The sequence below is a fragment of the Tinamus guttatus genome, unplaced genomic scaffold, assembly GCF_059628265.1.
Source record: "Tinamus guttatus ecotype Peru unplaced genomic scaffold, ASM5962826v1 Tinamus_guttatus_pri_ptg000323l, whole genome shotgun sequence".
Taxonomy (NCBI): Eukaryota; Metazoa; Chordata; class Aves; order Tinamiformes; family Tinamidae; genus Tinamus; species Tinamus guttatus.
Window position 1 is genome coordinate 177,168 of NW_028288857.1, and position 17,857 is coordinate 195,024.

The following is a 17,857-nucleotide window of genomic DNA, read 5'->3' on the forward strand; positions in this document are numbered from 1 at the left end:
ACTGGAAAAAATATCTTATGTTAGTTATCTGGGGCTTGTTTCTGCAGTAGAAGGGTGGTTATTGGAAGCAGTGACATTTTTACAGGTGTCTTGGAGAAATAGAGGGTGTCCCTTATGTGGATCATAAGGCCCCAAGAAAAATTAAAAATATTTATGGGTACTCTGGTATCTCACAATCATAAAGCCCTGTTTAAAATTCCTCGCTTGAGAAACCTAAAAATGTTGCCTGTTAATTAGGATGAACCAGGTAATGAGCTGTCATGTTTTACGTTTTATTTTTTTCGTATTCTTCAAGGTAAAACAGCTGATGTTGGGAAACCAAGCCTCTCAAGAGCATGCTTAGCTTGGGGTCACACTTAAAGCAGTGGAAACATGTTGTTCACAAGTAAAACCGTGGATTTAAAAGGGATCTAATCACTAGAGGTAGAAAAACATACTCTCTGGGGAGCTATATTTTAATGGATTTAAATCCAGTTCAGGATGGCCGTTCCCGGATCGCTTTGGAAATCACTCGTGTACTTCATTCGCAAGCGATGCCAAGTGCTCCGGCCGGTCACCGCGGCTCCCGCAGCCGACGCGCTCTTCCTCCTCCTCCTCCTCCTCCTCCTCGGCGTGGCTCCCCGCGCATGCCGGTGGCCGGGCTAGCCCAGCCAGACCGGGACGTGCCCGAGGGGAGGGCTCACGGCCGGGGCCACCGCGGGGAAGACAAGATCGAGCGCAGCTCCGAAGGAGCCGTGAAGTCACAATCCCTTTTTCCCCCAGCCACGGAAGCCCGCGGAAGTTCGCGGAAGGCCACGGAGACCCCCGGGAGGCCCGCGAGGCCCCCGCCTCCCTCCGCGGCCGGCCCCCGCCCCGCCGGCCGCGCTCCGCCCGTTGCTCCGCCCGTTGCTCCGCCCGTTGCTCCGCCCGTTGCTCCGCCCGGCGCGGCCGCCATGGTAGGAGGCGGCGCGGCGGGGGCCGGGCGGGCAGGGGGCGGCTCTGAGGCGGCTCCTCGCCGTGGGGGGAGCCGCGGGGCCGCCGGCGGCACCGGCCCCGTCGCAGGTTGGGTCCGGGTCCGGGGCTCGGGCTCGGGCTCGGGCTCGGGCTCGTGGGGTTCGGCTTGTACGTTGGTTCCCGGTTACCTTCCCCGTCCTTTCCCCCTCTTCCCCGCGGTTACGTTTGAAACGTCACGTATCATCTTTTTTCTCCTTACAAGGATAATGTTTTATACCCAAACGACGTCCATGTCTGAGTGTTTTGAGCCTGGCGTCCACGGCTAGGATGGACTGTCTCTTTTTGTGTTTATTTTCAGGCCTGAGCTGATTTTTTGGTCCGTTTTTACAGCTCGCAGGTTAATGGGCATCTTGATTTATTAACACTGCACAAAAATGGCCCTTCAGCTGTGTCTCCTTGAGGTGAATTTTACCTCTGCTTAGCTGCCAGCCATGTGTGGCTACTCAGAGATACTGAGAGGCTACTCAGAGATGTGTGGGATGGTATCTGGCCTTTATATTTTATTCTTATATGTTTTCTTGTCTCTTCATAACAAAAACTCTCAAGCTAATTAGGTTGCAGCTGTGTCAGATCCCTTTTGTTCTCGGTCCTGGAAGCTTTCAAAACCATTTTCCTTGAGTATTTAAAGAATATGTTCTTCATGTTTTATTTAACAAACTCAGAATCATCTGACCCTTTCTCCCCACCTCCAAGTGTTAACCGTATAGTATGGGAAACTAAGTTTACAGATTTATTTCCTGATTTCATATGACCCATAGCTATAAACACTTACTAGATCAGGGAGTTGCATGCTCAAATGAACGGGAATGTGATGCAATGGTTGATTTGCCCCATGCCGTCCATTTTGGACCACCTTGCCAAAAAATAAGGTATGTATGCCACCACAGAAGGGAATATTAAAATATAAAGCTGAGTGAGTTTTTCAAATGTCCATTTTTTCAAGGTTTGTGGGTTCGTTCTTGCCTGTTGATGTGATTTTCCTTTTTCTCTTTGAAGGAACTCGGGGACGTTAGTGAATCTGCAGAAGAGTCAATTAATTTTAATGTTGGTGGCTGGCATTTTTCAATTCCCCAAAGTAAAGTTGCTCAGTTTCCTGAGTCTCTGCTGTGGAAAGAAGCCTTTGTACTAGATCAGTCTGAAAATCTAAGATTATTTATTGACCAAGATGGATTTACATTTAGACACCTTCATTATTACCTGCAAACTTCAAAACTATCTTTTTCCAGCTGTGCTGAGTTGAATTTATTGTATGAGCAAGCATTAGCTTTGCAGCTGACTCCTTTATTACAGGTAAAAATGGGCTATTCTGCGTGACTTTTCTATAGACTTTGTTCGTTCCTAGATAATATTGGTTGTAGAAGGATGTCAGGAGGTTGTGCATATAACCTTACCAATATCTGGAATAGGTATCCAGGCAATTAATTTCCGTATTCAACTCATCTGTAATAACTGGTGAGTACAGAAAATGTTCCAAATTTGATTTGTGATCTACCAGAGGACTTCCAGCAGTCATTGCTTATTTTTACTACATTGAAACCCAACAGAGGCTTTTGTCTGCTACCAGTTATGCTCATTGCTTTATGTCAATTATACTGACCAGTCTTTATGAGCCTGCTAATCTGAAAAAAGATACCATTGCCCTTCCTGTTGTTGCTCGTGAGGGTTCAGTCTCACTGAAAATGAGTGGCCTAAGGGGGATATCACAGAATTCACTGCTCTGTCAAGTGAGAAACAGCAGTTCCTTCTCTCCTATTTTGTGATACCATAGTGGAATAGCTAAATGGATGTCTCTAAGAACTACTTCATTTACGCTTTGGCTGTAAGTATGTTGTGGCATAATTAAGGTACAAAGTAGAGTTCATGTTTCCTGGATGGATTACATTGTACTATGGATGGATTAAAGTGTATTTTCATATACATCTGCAATTATTCTAGTTTAAATTAAAACTCTGTTTTTGAGGTTGTTTCTAGTACTTCCCGTGGAGTTGTCTCAGCAAAGCTGTAATGCTTGATATATTTAGACAAAATGTTATTTTAGTTATTTCTTTATTTCTTAGCACTGTAATTAAAGATGTGACGTCATCAAATAATTTGAAAAGGGAGAGGAGGAACAGCAAAATCTATTCCATGGCATTTTTAAGTAGATGTGAAGAACTGCATAACTGGATTAGACTTTTTCCTGGGGCTGCTTTTAATTCTTGGATTCATTTTTTGAATTGAAGTAGGTAATTGAAAACCTTTATGCATCTTAACAGACTTTAGAAAATTTGAAGGAGGGGAAACATAATTTACGCATCCGGCACGCAGATATACCAATAGCTGAACGAGCATCTCTGAACTACTGGAGAACAAGGAAATGTATCAGCAAACCCTCAGAGATTCCTCCTAAAAGTCCAGCGTTCTCAGGTAAATGTCCCACCTTCCCTTCCTAGGGTCTAACTAGTCCAGGGAATACTCTTTTCACTTCTGTACCTTTGGTGTGTAACCTCTAGCAGTTGTTCGTCCCTCATGTTCAGACCAATTGAGAAATTTTGATCATTGCAAAATTGGAAGGATTTTAATATATTGCTCTGTGTTTACACACAGTTTCCAGTTGCCTGTTTATTCATTTGCTTGGGTTTGGGGCTTAGATATAGGTATCTTTTGGTCAGTGTTAAATATTGCAAAGGATTATTGCAGGCTTTTCTGTTCTAGATTCGGTTCTCTGAAGTATATCTTTGAATTTCATTCTTCTTTATTTACATATTGATTTTTTTCCCCTAATTTTCTCTCCGAAGGATTACAGGAAAGAGCTCCCCTAGGGCTAATGGATACACCATTACTAGATACAGAAGAGGAAGTGAATTACTGTTTTTTGCCGCTAGATTTGGTGGAAAAGTATCCTGTGCTAATTAATGATGACAATTTGCTGTGGCTCTTTGAGAAGGCAGCTCTGATCGAGTGCAACTGCAGTGAATTCCGCTTCATAGGTAAACTGTACTTTGAAAACAAATGATTTTAATCTACTTGTGTTTCTCAAAAGCTGGTTTTATTCTGAGAGGTCTAAATTTATTTTTTTTTGGTATTAAAATATTTCTGTCTGTTTTCCATACATTTTTAAAAATCAGAATCTTTTGTTGTTGTTGTTTTGGTTTTACTGTGGCTGGTTTTACTGTCCAGTAAATCAAGAAATAAACACCTGCCAAGTGTCCTCCAACATCCATGTCCCAATACCTAAAACTAGGTACCCGGCCAAAACAGAGCGATTCAAAGTGAGGAAGTCGATGCCTAGTCTCTTGTCTCAGCAGAGAAAACAACATGCCCCTGAATGATGAACCCCAGAAAATCAGATGGTGCATAAGAAGATTCCTAGAGCTTATCAAGAGTTTTACTTCCTGACAAGACAAATTGTGGAGTCCTGTCTCATCCTGACACGGAGGCATCAGCTTGAGCAGGTTTTCTGCTTTTAAAGTGGCATTAAATTTTTGCATAGAGATTAAATGGTAAGCTGGGTTGAATTCTTTTAACATTACCCAGTTTTAAAACTTGGGAGGATGCCTCAATAATTGGGCCACAGTATAATTCGGCAGGAGGTGCCCCACACATCTTCCATTTAAGATGGACCATGATTCCCAGTAACACAAGAAAGAGCAAACAAGGACATCTCACCAGTGGGGGTATTGGCTAGACTTTTTTGTTAATTCAGTGTTGTTTTTAAACTAAATGCTATTGACGTGAGTAATTAAGGTAGACAAAATGTACATCTTTATATGGTCCTATATCTTTAGTAGATAAAAATATTATTAATGAAAGATCATTTTTCCCATTAAAGATCATTTTCCCATTAAAGAAAACTTCCATCTTCAAAAAAGCTAAATACTTCTCAAAAACATATCATGTTTCCATAGCCTCTTCATTACCATAATGTTCCATCCTTTTTGGACTCAGTTCAGATAAGCTAGATGTGAAATATCTGTAGTTTTGCCTCACTATAGTCTTGGTGATAAACTCTGGCATCAGTATATGGGGAATCACATCTTTTGATGCATATTTTGATAGGAGTGCCCCTAGGGAAGAAAGCAGCCAGAAAAACCCAGGAAACTTCTTTTTTTTTTTTTTTTTCTTTTTTGATTCTGTAACAAGCAAAACTAACCTAATTCATGTGTACCTTGCTTACCCTTATCTTCTGTACAACTGGCCTTGGAAAACTTATAGCATAAGCCCTGCTTTCAGGATTTCATCTAGAGAAACAAAATAACTCCTTGTGTATATTTATTACCTGTTACATACACTATTGACTAGTAATGCCGGTAGAAATTATAATAATCCATTTTTGCTAGAGTTGAATGTTGGGAGATGACATCAACACACGCTTCCTGTATTTTATTTTTATTTTTATTTTCAAGTTAATTTTCTTCGCTCAGAGGAGATGTTGTTGCCTGATGATTTCTCCAACATAGATATTTTGGAGGAAGAAGTTATGCTTTTGGGAATTCCAAAGCTTACAGATGCTGTGAAAATCTACAGGGGTAAGATGATGAACAAAACTATATTTTCTTATTATTATGGATTAGTTTGATATTACCTTGAATCAGTAATGCTATCAATACAGCCAGTGCTTTCAGGTAAGTAGTCTTATCAACTTATTTCCGTACACATGTAATAGATGGAAGTGTTGCAATAATTATTGCTCTTTCTGAAGTTTCTGTGTGCCCATGCATTTTGTTTTTGTGTAGGCAACTGTTCCAACCTTGAAGGATCTGCAGAGGGCTCAGCAAGGAAATCGCAGGGGGCTGAGGTGCCCACACGAGCCCCGCTGTACGTCATGGCCCTTGGTCTGCTCGTCAAATATCCAGATTCAGCACTGGGGCAGCTCTACGTCGGCAGTAGTTTAGACAGAAACAAGCTGTACATCTCTGGGAACGGGGTCCTCTTTCAGCACGTGAAGTACGGCTTTCCATCGCGTCATCTGCGTTCAGCTCATGGGATGAGTTTGCTTTCTTGTGTGCCTGTTGGGGAATGCCCTTTTCACAGCTCAATATTCAAATATAATCTCTACAAAGTATTGGTCCCTACAGTTGGCCACTTAGTGCATTAATCTGTTCCTATGCATTTACTCAATGCACCTATTCTTGATACAATTCTGTTATGGAATAGTTGTGTCACTAAATTTAGCTTTAATTAATATATTTGTATATCGTTATTAGCATTCATCTATGTTACGAAAATGAAATGGTACAAAAATGCAGTATAGGTGATGATTTTGACTCTATTTGACTAAACTGCAACAATGAACTTAGATATCTGAATACCAGGTTTCAAACTTAGTCCTTATTCTTAGCATTATTTTTCAGGCTACAACTCAGGCTACTACTGCAAGACTACTGGTTTAATAAAATCTCCTATCTTATGAGAGAATGGCTCCTTTAGGAATCATTAAGAGCATTTTCTGAAATAAGTGAAATCATAGACAAGTTCAGACATCTTTGCAGTGACTGAAGATTCCTTCTGATTTTTCCTAGCCATGTATATGAAGACACTATTTTTTAAAAGGGTTTAAATACAGTATGGTATGTGAGTCGTAAGTCATAGAGGTAGCTTTTTATTAAGAATTTGTATTTATTGACATCTGCTCATTAAAAATAAATGGTGAAAACAGTAAGAGAAGAAATACAAAGTTTAGTGATATCCTCTGTTTTGGGATAGGAACTGGTTGGGAACTGGCCGACTCCCTCTTACTGAAAATAAGTCTGAAATCCAGGAACTTTGTGCTTATTTGGACAACAGGGACATTACATATGAACCAATGAAAGATGCTTTAAAATGCTTTCTGAAACGACAGGTGCCAGCAAAGTGCAGAGATTATAGTAAGTTAATTTAGGATAGAATGAACAATATTAATTGAATAAAAATAAATAATAAATGATCTAGACCTACTTTTGCTATCAAAGCCTGATATGAAATTATAACTTTAAGGAGGAGGACTTGATATTAATTTGAAACAACAATTTCTTCTTATTAGTCATTGTCATGTGGTATAGAAGAAATAGCTTTGCAACTCAAATATTTTAACATAAATGATGCCTCCATTTTAGGGACATTACTGAAGATGAATAGGTGCGTTAGAGCAGCTGCCTGTGATCCAAGTATACATCTGTGCATTGTTTAAAAAATATGAGAATCTACTTATAATTTGTAGTCCTATAATTAATTTTTATATGAGTGTGACTTGTGTATCTTCTGTAAAGACCTGAGCTGTTTTAAGAATCATAATTCCCATGTTAAATTTTTAAAAATAATGAAAAAAAACCCTCTTTGGGCGGATGTATATTTCAGTTTTTTTAAAGCAATGTCACAGGAATTGCTAAGTGAAACAGTACTGTGAACAACACTGTTAATGATTTCGCCAAAAGCTTTCCATGACTTTGTTTCTATACAAAGGTAAAATGTGGGCTGAAGCCAGACTAAGAGATATCCAAAACTTTTTTGTTATCCAGTATCTTGTTAACTCTTATCTACCATAAAATTACCCCTGTTAAAATTGTTTGGTTCTGACCTTTGCTTTGTTACTCCAGCTCTAGATGCAGACTGGACAGCAGAAGTATCAGCCTGCTCATTGCATCAGATTGTGAAAGTTTATGTTGGAAGCAACTGGTATGAGACCTACTTACAGACTTTATTGAAGGTATTGTAATTAATGATTGAATTGCCATAATGGGAATCTCCTTAAGTCAGGATCTTGAATTCTATACATTAGAATCTGTATTTCTAATGATTAGAATTGTTAGAAAACTTCCGATCTTGAAGTTTAGGATCATCAGAGCTTCACATATATGTTGGGAGTTACTGTGGAGGAAATACTTAGTACCTAAGGGATATAAAGCTTGGACTTCCCAGAAAAGTACCTTTCTGTGCTAATAAGATAGTTTGACTGCTAATATAAGTAGATTTGATGGAAACTGTTTAATTCTTCTACTGAGGAAGCAAAATCTCTGTTTGGATAATGGATATCTTTCTCCCCCAAACTAGCATTGGAAATATGCAAGAAGTAGCAGAAAAACAGTTGGATCTTAACTATGTCTCTGACATTATGTATGAACTCAAAGTCCACTCAATTTAAGTTCAGTAAGTTAAAGAAAAACTGACACTAAATTGCTTTGAATTAGCATAGAATTAAGAACCCCCTGAAAATAAAGTGCAAATCCCTGAGATACTTCGCTGAATTCATATGTGAGCTTGTTTAAATATCCCCATTGACTTTGTCCTTAGAAGAGCCATTTCTCATGAGGGAATCCTGCTTTGTTAAGCTCCAGCATATGTTGTTCCATGAAGGCACAAGTCTGAGAAGTTAGTTGCATGCTTTTAAATATTAGTTATATGAATAAGTCTATAGGAAGTGGTTTGTGTCTGTCCTGTTCCTTCTGCTCCTTCTTTTGTACTTTCAGTTACCCTAATGTATTTTCATACCACCCAAGATATATAACTCATACTCTCTATCATTCTGAAAAAACAAGGCTGCTTTGAATGACAGCCTCTCTCTCCTATTATGATATTTGTCATTTTGTGTGTGTGTTTGTTTTCAACTTAAATATATTTAGGACAATCACTTAAGCCCAGATCCAGGTGGCCTGAGATGTGGACAGTTTGCTCCACAAGGAGCTGGTCCTGAGCAGTCTCTGTGCCAATCCGTGAGCCACACATTGCTTCCCAAGGTGGATAAATTCAGTAGGAAAGATGTAGCCTCAGAGTGCATAAGTAAAACTCTTAACAGGTTTCAGGTGCAGATAGGATTCTCAGACTACATCCAGCCAGGGAAGATCCCAACTGTATTTTGTACATTAGCATGAAGTAAAGGGCACACTTGAGAACAAGCATTTTTTACCCAGCCTATTGGCCTCTCTAAAACTTGTCTGCTGTACCAGTGATGTCTTGTCACCAGTGTCAAGCAGAGAAGGCTGCATCATTTCTCTATTAGAAGAGCCCCTCTGTGCCTTGCTATGATTTGCAGGCAGCTAGAGCTTAGTCTGTGTGCTCTTTTGAAAGGGCACTGTGAGCACTACATTAGTCACTTCTGAGGAGCAACACAGACTTCATTTTGTTCATACAACTTGTCGGCTTCAATGCAATATGGATGTGGCTTGTGATTCAGGAGCTGGAATTTCTGCACAGCCCAAGGCAGCCTAGTGAATAACCTAATTCATTACAGATACTGACTCCAAAAGTCTTGTAATAGTTGGGTTTTTTTTTTTGAGCTTTTCAAATTTCTGCACTGAGAATTTGTGAAGCTACAAATATCAATGAATAGGAAAGTAATTTAACACATAGTAAGATTAATATGCTTCATCTGGAACAGGTTTCTCAGGTTTTCATAAAATAAATCAGTGGCCCCTATTGGTAAGGCAATTAATTCACTCATGTAAAATTACTCTTCTACATTTGATATTGCACAGGTTGACAAATTGCTTTCATATGAGAACACGAGTCTTCCTGTTCTTGGAAAATGTTCTCTATAGGGTCTAAATATATTTTTATTTCTGTAGTACCCAGAGCTGCTGTCAAATGACAAGAAAGTCTATTGGATCACGTATGGTCAAAGCCTCCTAATCCATGGTGATGGGCAAATGTTTCGTCACATTCTCAACTTTCTGAGACTTGGCAAATTATTTTTGCCATCTGATTTTAAGTAAGCAGAATGAATTCATGTGTTTCTTTTATATTAGATGGTGAGAGGAGAAAAAGCCTGGGGTTTTATTTTCTAATTTACATAGTCATTTCATCCAAAAGAATTCAAAAAAGAGTTTTATTTTCAGTCCTGCATTAAACCATGCTATCTAAGCTAATTTACGGGGGATTAGAACTTGATTATTGTGAGGTATTGCATGCCCTTATTTTAATGATTGGTATACTGGGCCCTTGTACTGCAGAGAAATGTATGTCACAAACAGGTGCACTGTGTGCACATGTTTAAGGAAAGAGACTTCCAAAGACAAGAGTATCCCAACTGAAAATATTTTATTGCTGGGATAATTGCATCTATCCTGATTTTTATCTTTTTTTTTTTTTTTGGGGGGGGGGCAGGGACAGCTGGTTTAGTGCAGCTGAAAAACACTCCATCTGCCCCCTCTACTGGTATCTCTGTAGTAATGCTGAAAAATGTATCTTCCAAAACTAGGGGGAAAGGAGTGAAGGAAAACAGGGCTCCTAAAGAAGAGAGGACTCTCCGTCTATGGGCACTTCAGTCTCTGAGGCTTCTAAACTGTATTAAACATCAGAATGAAATGGCTTAAAACCAAAGTCTTCTAAGTTTATCCCTACAGTGTGTTTCAATAGCCTCCCTTTAATGCCCCTGAGCTTTCCCAGAACAGACTCTTTGGTGCTCTCCCATCTCGTAGCAGTTTCCCTGGGACTGACCACTGCTCCTGTCACAGTTAGACATCAACAGTGAAGGTCAGTCTGGCACCAGCAGGTCTTTTAGTCTCTTCAGTCCTTAAATTTCTTGCTCATATTGATGCAGAATATCTTCAGTCTAATGCCCAGCCTTTTAGCTCACCAGCTAATATGGTGATTTTTGGTACATTTACCTGTTTGCAGGAAGAATACGTATTTTCATTCTTTTTCCAAAAGTCAGTAGAAAAATACCACCAGTGGTTTTTGAGCTATTTGATATATTAACCATTGATTGTTCTTACCTGTGTCATCAAAGACATAGGAAGCCAGAAAAGAATATCAGAAACTAAAATTTTATATATACAAGCAAGTTAAACATGTTTGGGAATGTTTCTGGTCACCCATGCCAGATTTATTTTGGTCATTATTTGGGTGTCAGATGTGAAACACAGAAAAAAGTGCTTTGGCTTCTTGTTAATGCTAGGCTGCCTTTCGCATATGTTGAAAGGAAAACCACTTACATGAATATATCTTTCATTTTATATAGCAACTGCATAATATCCCCCAATTAGCATGTCATTTGGAAGGTACAATCTGAGAAGATGGATTTGAATGATTTTACAGTTAAGTTTATTTACAACTTACAGGGAATGGCCTCTATTTTGTCAAGAAGCAGAGGAGTACCAGATTCCTTTCCTTTTAGAGGCACTTTATTGTTGTGATGCTTACAGGTAGAGACAATTCCCTCCTTTTTTTTTTTTTTTTCCTTTTCCATAGCATAATGTTCTTTCATTTGACCTAGCAGTGTTTGTTCTTTGAAAGGGGCACAAGTTTCTCCTTTTCTCCTGAGATACGGCCACTGCAGGATGATCAATTCTTTTGGGCCATATCTCTTCCCCGTGAGCTATTTGGACTGAGGAGCAAGAGAGCAGTTTTCAGACAGTTCTGCAGTAACCAGGAAATTGGAAATGAAGTATCACACAGAATGACTGAGCTCAGATGGTATTTGATTTTAGACAATTTCTTGTTGAAAATAAGGTATAACTTTTTACAGGTTGATCTGTCATGAGATATTTTTGCAAAGACCAGTGTCTGCATTGCTGACAGATTTTAAATAAGATTGGATGTGTCATCAGGGAGGGGTAGCAACAATTCTGTCTTTGATATCAAAGGCCTCTGACAAATTAAAATAATTCTGTCCATCACTTGGTCATCCCTCAGTGTGTTGGGCAGTCTTAACAAATCCACGTCTACAGGCAGGTCAGCAGGAGTCTGTGTGTGCTCTAAGGTGTTTCACCTTCTCAAAAGAACAGTGGCAGCAGCTCAGCAGTCACTGTCAGGGGCTGTGCTCCTTAAGCAGGGGACTGTGCAGTTGTGCATCAAAACTGCGGCATCCATCTCCTTAAAATCCGTGTCTAACACCAGGAATGTAGATGACTGACCTGAATATGAATAGCTCTCTCCCTTAATTGTCCAGTACTTCTTCATTAAAAAAAAAAAAAATCTCACGGGTCTTGGGTTGATCAACAAGACTTAAATGAATCCATTGGTCAAGGTTTTGTGGATTATGGAGCATCTTGGGGACAAACCATTTTTATCTCTCTCTTGTGTATCTAAAACAATTTTTATTGCAGATGGGCAATGAAAACTACTGCTGCTTTGCCACTCTTATGGTCTCATTAGGGTTAATTGTGAACTCCTTTCTTTCCTCAGTAGTTTAAAACTAATTCCTAATAAATGCACATAGACTGGTGACTGGAAATGTGTAGCTTACTGAGTGGTGGCCCTGGAAACAGTTCTAAAACATTCGTAAATATTAATTTTCTAGATTATGGATCAAAACCCGTGAATTTCCCAAAGAACTGTCTTCTCCTTGTGGAGGTTTAAACATTGTGACTTGGAATAAGGAGCATCAGATCAGCAAAGACTCAAAAGAAGTAAGATTTGGGTATAAAGGTGTGTTGCACAAAATGTTTTTAAAAGGAATTTGCTCTACAAATGTGTCAAATTCAAATTTGGCAGTTCAAAAAATTCAAACAATGTTTAAAATTTCAAAATCAACTACAAAAATGAGCTTTAGAAATCTTCTCAGTTAAAAAAAAAATCTTCATTTTAAAAAGCCCATCTTTGAGCATCAAATGCAAATAGGTAATAGCAGCAAGTCTGTTCAAACACTGCAAAAACACGAAAGCTCCCTCTGTAATGAGAGAGCTTGTAGGTAGTTTAGAAGGAGATTCACCCACTTCAGCAATCATGTAAAACTTCCACAGCAAGGAAGCTTTCAAGGAGGGGAACTCCAGCACTGCCCTGTGTGCTGGCCTTTCCTTGAGGTTTTCATTGAATTAATGCATGCTGCAAAAATCATAAACAGTCCAAAGCTTAAGAGTTAGGTCCTTTTATCAATTTTCTAGTCTTTGATGTCAGCGTAAAGTGGCCCGAAAGGCAAACCTTACTCCTCCTCTGATATAAATAAAAAGTAACAGCATTTCACTGTATTTTTAGGAATATTCATTTGCAGCTGTGGATTTCAATAGATATCATATTAATACGTGGAGTAAAATAAAAGATCCGAAGGTGAGGCAAGATGCCAGTGGGGAGAGAGCAAAGTATTGCAGAATGATTTCGCGGGCAAGAGGGGCAAAGCGAAGGAGTAAACTTGGAGGATACCACAAGTCCTCCGACATGCAGGTAAACTGTGGCTATTACAAGCACTCAGGAAGCCCTCCAAGGAAGAGAGGGATACGAAGCAGTTTAGCAAAGAAATTAGATTGTAAAGACTCAGCAACTCCCATCCAGAAGCTCATTTCCCTGGTAAAGGAATGGGACATGATGAGCTCCAAGAGATGTGATTTCCAACATGTGGCTGTATGCGATGAGAATGTCACAGACCGCGTACCTCAGCACGATACGTCGGAAAGGCACAGTGGTGTCGAGGGCTCTCCTGCTGCTTCTCCTGGGAAAATAAGCTCTGCAGTAGAAAATAACATCACCAAATATGAATCTGGGGCTGAAGAAAAGCAGCTGTGTGCATACGTGTTGAAACAGAGTTTGCCAGTTACTCCACATTCCGGAAAATATCCGTTCAAGACCATCGAAACTACCTGTGCAATGGGAAAAACTGCCGAGAGCAGAAACTGGGAGCAGGCAGAAGGTGGGTGGCATTTTGTGGCAGTTGCTTTCAAAAGAGATGGGAGCAACGCACTGCGTAACTTAAAGAAGTAAAATACTTTGATTGTGCTGATGAATCTTAGAGCAACATTCTCAACTGTCATCTTGTTCTCCTGCTTGTAGGAAGCTTCTCGGGTGACGTAAGGGACGAGCACTTGCAGCTGAAATTCATCCCTATAAGAAACAGTAAGTTAATTAGCAGCTGTTAAGCAAGGGCCTGACCACGACTACAGGGGTTTTTTTATTGCTTGTGTGTGCAGAGTTGACTGCCACAAGTGTAATAGCCAGAAAGGTGGAGCAGGCTGTTAATTGACTGGCATTAATAGGTTGTTCTTTAATTATCTCCTTGTTGCCCTGCCTTTCTGGCTGTATGATGAACCATAAAGCTGATTTGCTGTGTACAGTTGCCTGTCTGCGTTTCTGAGATACTTGGATGCTCAGAGGTACAGTATTGTGACCAGAAACATCAGACATTGTTTAATTAACACTTGATGATAGCACAAAATGCAGCATCACAGTTAGATTTGGGGAGCACAGTGAATAAAGAGACTCATTTCCACTTCAGTGCTGTCCTGAGGATCCCCAGGACGTTTTTGAATGGCCCCTCAAGTTGTCCTGATTATCCAGCTGGACCTTGAAAACAGAATCATTTTAAAAGTTTGTGGTAATTTACTGCTACTTTTGTTTGAGTTGCTGGCACTGAACAGGGACAATAAAAATTCAATCACCACAGAACTACCTCAAAACCTGAAATTTTACTGTTTTTAGAAGGGTTTCAGATGTGGGGCCTAGCATGTCCATACTACTGGTGTTGAAAAGATTTGCTTGGTAGGCAGGATGCTGAATGCAAACTCAAGAACCCGCAGTGGAATTTCCCAGTCCAAGTCTCCTTGTCCAAGTCCCCTGAGGAGGACCTGACTTCCCCTCTGCCTCCGCTCACGGCTTCCGCAGTGGGCAACAGAATTGTTGGCAAAGCAAAAGGTATTAAAAAAGATTGTGAATATTTTAGTGACGATAGCAATGAAAGCCAGATGATAATTTTGTTGGATAAAACTCTTTTTTTATCTTCTGGAAAAGAAAAATCCAGACCGAATGTAGCTGGCTTTGGTTAAGCAATACTCTTTTTTAACTATCCCCTCTGAAAGACAGGAATGGAGAAAACTAGTCATGTTATATTTAAGGTTGCAGATCTTTAAGATAAAGCTTTAAGACTGTAATTTTCTCTCTCTTTGTTCTTTGCCTTTTCTGGGAAAACATCCCGACAGAATAAAGACAAAATCTGGATGGAGTGGTCGTACTTGCATATGAGCAAACGCTTTAATGCCGTCGCTGTTGGTGCAGCTTTACTGTCGAACTCCACCCCTATTTATTCGCAGGAACAACGGACAATGAACAAGCCGACGTTGTTGGGGAAGAGCACAGAAGCGCGGGACTGATTCTTAGAGTTGAGCATCCTCCAGTGATGGGCAGGGATGGCTTTTGCACGTGCAGCGAGGAGAGCGTTGTTTACAGCACTCTGCTCCATGGCCCTCGCCTGGGTAATTCCCACACTCAAGCACTAGCCAGAGGTAAGGAAGCGCAGGGAGCTCCTGGATGTCGCTGCAGAGGCTTTGGTGACACAGGCGATGTGTCTGTCGTGGTTTCTTGTCAGTTCTGACTTGCTGAGGGCTTAGGGTTGTCACAGCCTAATTGTTGCTGTTGTTTAGTTGTTCAAAACAGCAGCGCTAGACAGAGCCCTTGCATTTGTACAGAACTGGAGTCCTTAAATCCCGATAGAACAGAGGCAAAAAAAAACAAAACAAAAAAGCCACCTAATTAAGCATACTACAGCTGACCCGGATGTTACAAGCCGTAGCCTAAACAGACTAAAAGACTACATGAAAATACTGCAGCCCAGGGAGCGGCACATGATGATCTTCCCCACGGCAGTTCCTCGACTTTCATTTCCCTGGCAGGTCCCGCGTGGGCTCCCGCGTTACCGCTCGGAGGTGCCTCCACTGTTTGTGCAGTCGCTCAGCCCTGTTCTTTGAAAGCCCCAGTCCGGGCCAGGGTCTTTGGGGAACCGCTCAGTGAGGTGCTGCCCAAACCACCTCCACAGCATAGTCTGAACGGGGTGCGTGGGGCAGTGATTCGTGTCTGTTCCTGCTCTTACACCCTCCTCGTTGCAATGGGAGCTGAGGGAAGAGCCTCCAAACCACCATGCTGCTTCCCCCATGGACCACATCCGAATCCTTGGGAATCCAGCTGATAATGTGGCAAGATGCTGCTATTTGCTGATCGGTGTCTCTTTTTATCTCACTCCTGTTGTCTCTGCAGAAGGTATCCTTCAGAGTGGGCTGTATATGTAGCTGCATGTGGGTGTATGCATGTGTATGCAACATAAACATATACATAACATGCCCAGTCTTATAAAAACATAAATAAAAAGCAGATGAATATTCTGAAATCCATGTTCAATGTCTGCTGCAGCCACCCTCGTTTAGAGCTCAGATTGAAAACTGGCTAGGATTAGAATTTGGTTGCTTTAAAAATCTGGGATAGGAAAGGCATTAAAGGAGCCAAAGGCGGGTATTAGGGAACTGTTAACATGCTGGAAATAAATACTTATTTTTTTCATATGCTTTTAATTCCTTGAACTGTTCTTCGCAGATACAGTTTTTCTAAGTTTTGCCCTCTCCCATGATGAGATATTCTACGCCAGGAAGTGCCACTGTTTCCTGACTGGTGTTATCCTGGACTCGCTGAAGCAGAAGGATCCCAAAGAAATCACAGCCCAAGTTGTGACTCTCGTAAAGAGGCTTTGGGTAGGAACAAGTTCGTAGTAACCCGTGTGAGACTTGGCTCCTCCGGTTCTGGAGATGGTCGGTTCGGTGTGGGACGGGGCAGGGGGACAAGGACACAGCCTGATCACTGCAGCTCGGGGACCTCCTCGGTGACGCGCCGGGCGTGTGCTCTGTGTTGCAGACCCTGCAGATCAACCCCAAGGACTTCGTGGTGAATTTACTGCGCACGGGGTATTTTCAAGGTGACGGACACATTTGTGAAGCGCTGCTGAAGTGGGTGGAAGTAAGTGCTGTTTGCCACCAGGGGATGCAATACAGCTGAACATACATTTGTTTTTTTAAAAAGAAAGGGGTTTGTTTTTTTCTTTTGTTTTAAGGTATTTGTTTAAGCTAGTTCACAGATCTGTTTTTGATTATAGCCTGAGTGAAGTGAGGAGAAGGGTAATTTTGACGTGACTGATGTTAACGCAGCAGCTTAACAAACAGAAGCACAAAATTGTGCAGCTTTACAGGATTCCCTTCTGCACCAAAAGGGTGGGGAGGGAGATAGAAGACCTTTGGGGTGATGAAGAAACAGTGAGCAAAGAGTCTGTCTACTTGGTCTGGCAGCTGGTGAGTTAGCGGGGCCCTGTTTTTGTGCTTTGCAGTTTACCCTGCCCTTTGCACGGAAATACAGTCGCTGCATCGATGTCCTGATACGGAGAGGGTTTGCGAAAGCAGTATCATACTTTGCTTTAGAAATGTAAGTTTGCAGAAACATGAATAAAAATTTAACACAGTTCCTCTTTATAATGTTTTTATTTTGTCAGGTGCCTAAAAAAGCTTTTTGAAATGGGCCCAGCCTTTGTTTAACCTTGAACCGCAGCTTTATTTAGGCAGGAATCCTGGCAAGAGCCTTCTGTTTTAGGTGACAGTGCAGGCAGTGGCTTCTTTCTTACCTCTTCACTCCTTCCCAGAGGGATTATTTATCAGAAAACCCTGCTTTTCAGAGAAGGCAAATACAGCTCTAGTGCCCAGTCACCTGTGCATCTTCTCCTCCTCCTCTCCAAGCAAATGCTTTCCAGACACGGCCCTTAATTCCAGGATGGAATTCCAGGTCTGTTGAGAAGCTCTCTCTGCTCTCAGGTGCCCGAGACACCCCAATTCTAACTCACCCAGTGCCTGGGCAAAGGGTTGAACCCTGTCCTGGAGCCCTGTCTAGCCAAGGCACCCAAAGGACGTCGCTCCTTTTGCCAAACGTAGCTGCAGTCTTTTTGGGCCCCACTAAAATTAGTAGTCAACATACAATGCAAACACGATACAATGCAAACACGATTCGTACAAAGAAAATAACCTTTATTAGGCCAATCAATCAAACCCTGAAAAAAACAGCCAGGTAAACATTTATAAAGGTTTTTCCAGCAATTGCAGAAACCTTTTGACACTGAGGAATTGGGGAAGATTCACCTTTCTCATTGGTGTGGCAAATTCATTCCCGCTTGTGACATGACCTCCTGCTGGTTTGACAGCCCCAAATCCTGCATTAACTGAGCGAGTATCTTAAAATA

The 17,857-nt window shown here is 41.1% G+C and overlaps 1 protein-coding gene across 1 annotated transcript; it reads left to right on the top strand.

Annotated features, from left to right (window-relative positions):
• The first annotated feature begins 626 nt into the window (after nt 1-626).
• Nucleotides 627-17,056, top strand: KCTD19 (potassium channel tetramerization domain containing 19). The gene is made up of 17 exons (XM_088529101.1): nt 627-935; nt 1,990-2,283; nt 3,249-3,399; nt 3,771-3,962; nt 5,379-5,501; nt 5,709-5,919; nt 6,679-6,839; nt 7,548-7,657; nt 9,513-9,655; nt 11,007-11,090; nt 12,188-12,296; nt 12,862-13,510; nt 13,651-13,713; nt 14,904-15,095; nt 16,177-16,331; nt 16,492-16,593; nt 16,958-17,056. Exons 1-17 carry the CDS (start codon nt 627-629, stop codon nt 17,054-17,056), a joined length of 3,147 nt encoding a protein of 1,048 aa, XP_088385227.1.
• The last annotated feature ends 801 nt before the right edge of the window (nt 17,057-17,857 follow it).

What these genes read in the sequence shown, in the direction of transcription:
- KCTD19 (XM_088529101.1), top strand. Translation starts at nt 627, where the DNA reads ATGCCGGTGGCCGGGCTAGCCCAGCCAGACCGGGACGTGCCCGAGGGG. An exon ending in ACTTACAGACTTTATTGAAG is followed by an intron (nt 7,658 to 9,512) that starts GTATTGTAATTA and finishes TTATTTCTGTAG; the next exon opens with TACCCAGAGCTGCTGTCAAA. An exon ending in ATTCATCCCTATAAGAAACA is followed by an intron (nt 13,714 to 14,903) that starts GTAAGTTAATTA and finishes ATTTATTCGCAG; the next exon opens with GAACAACGGACAATGAACAA.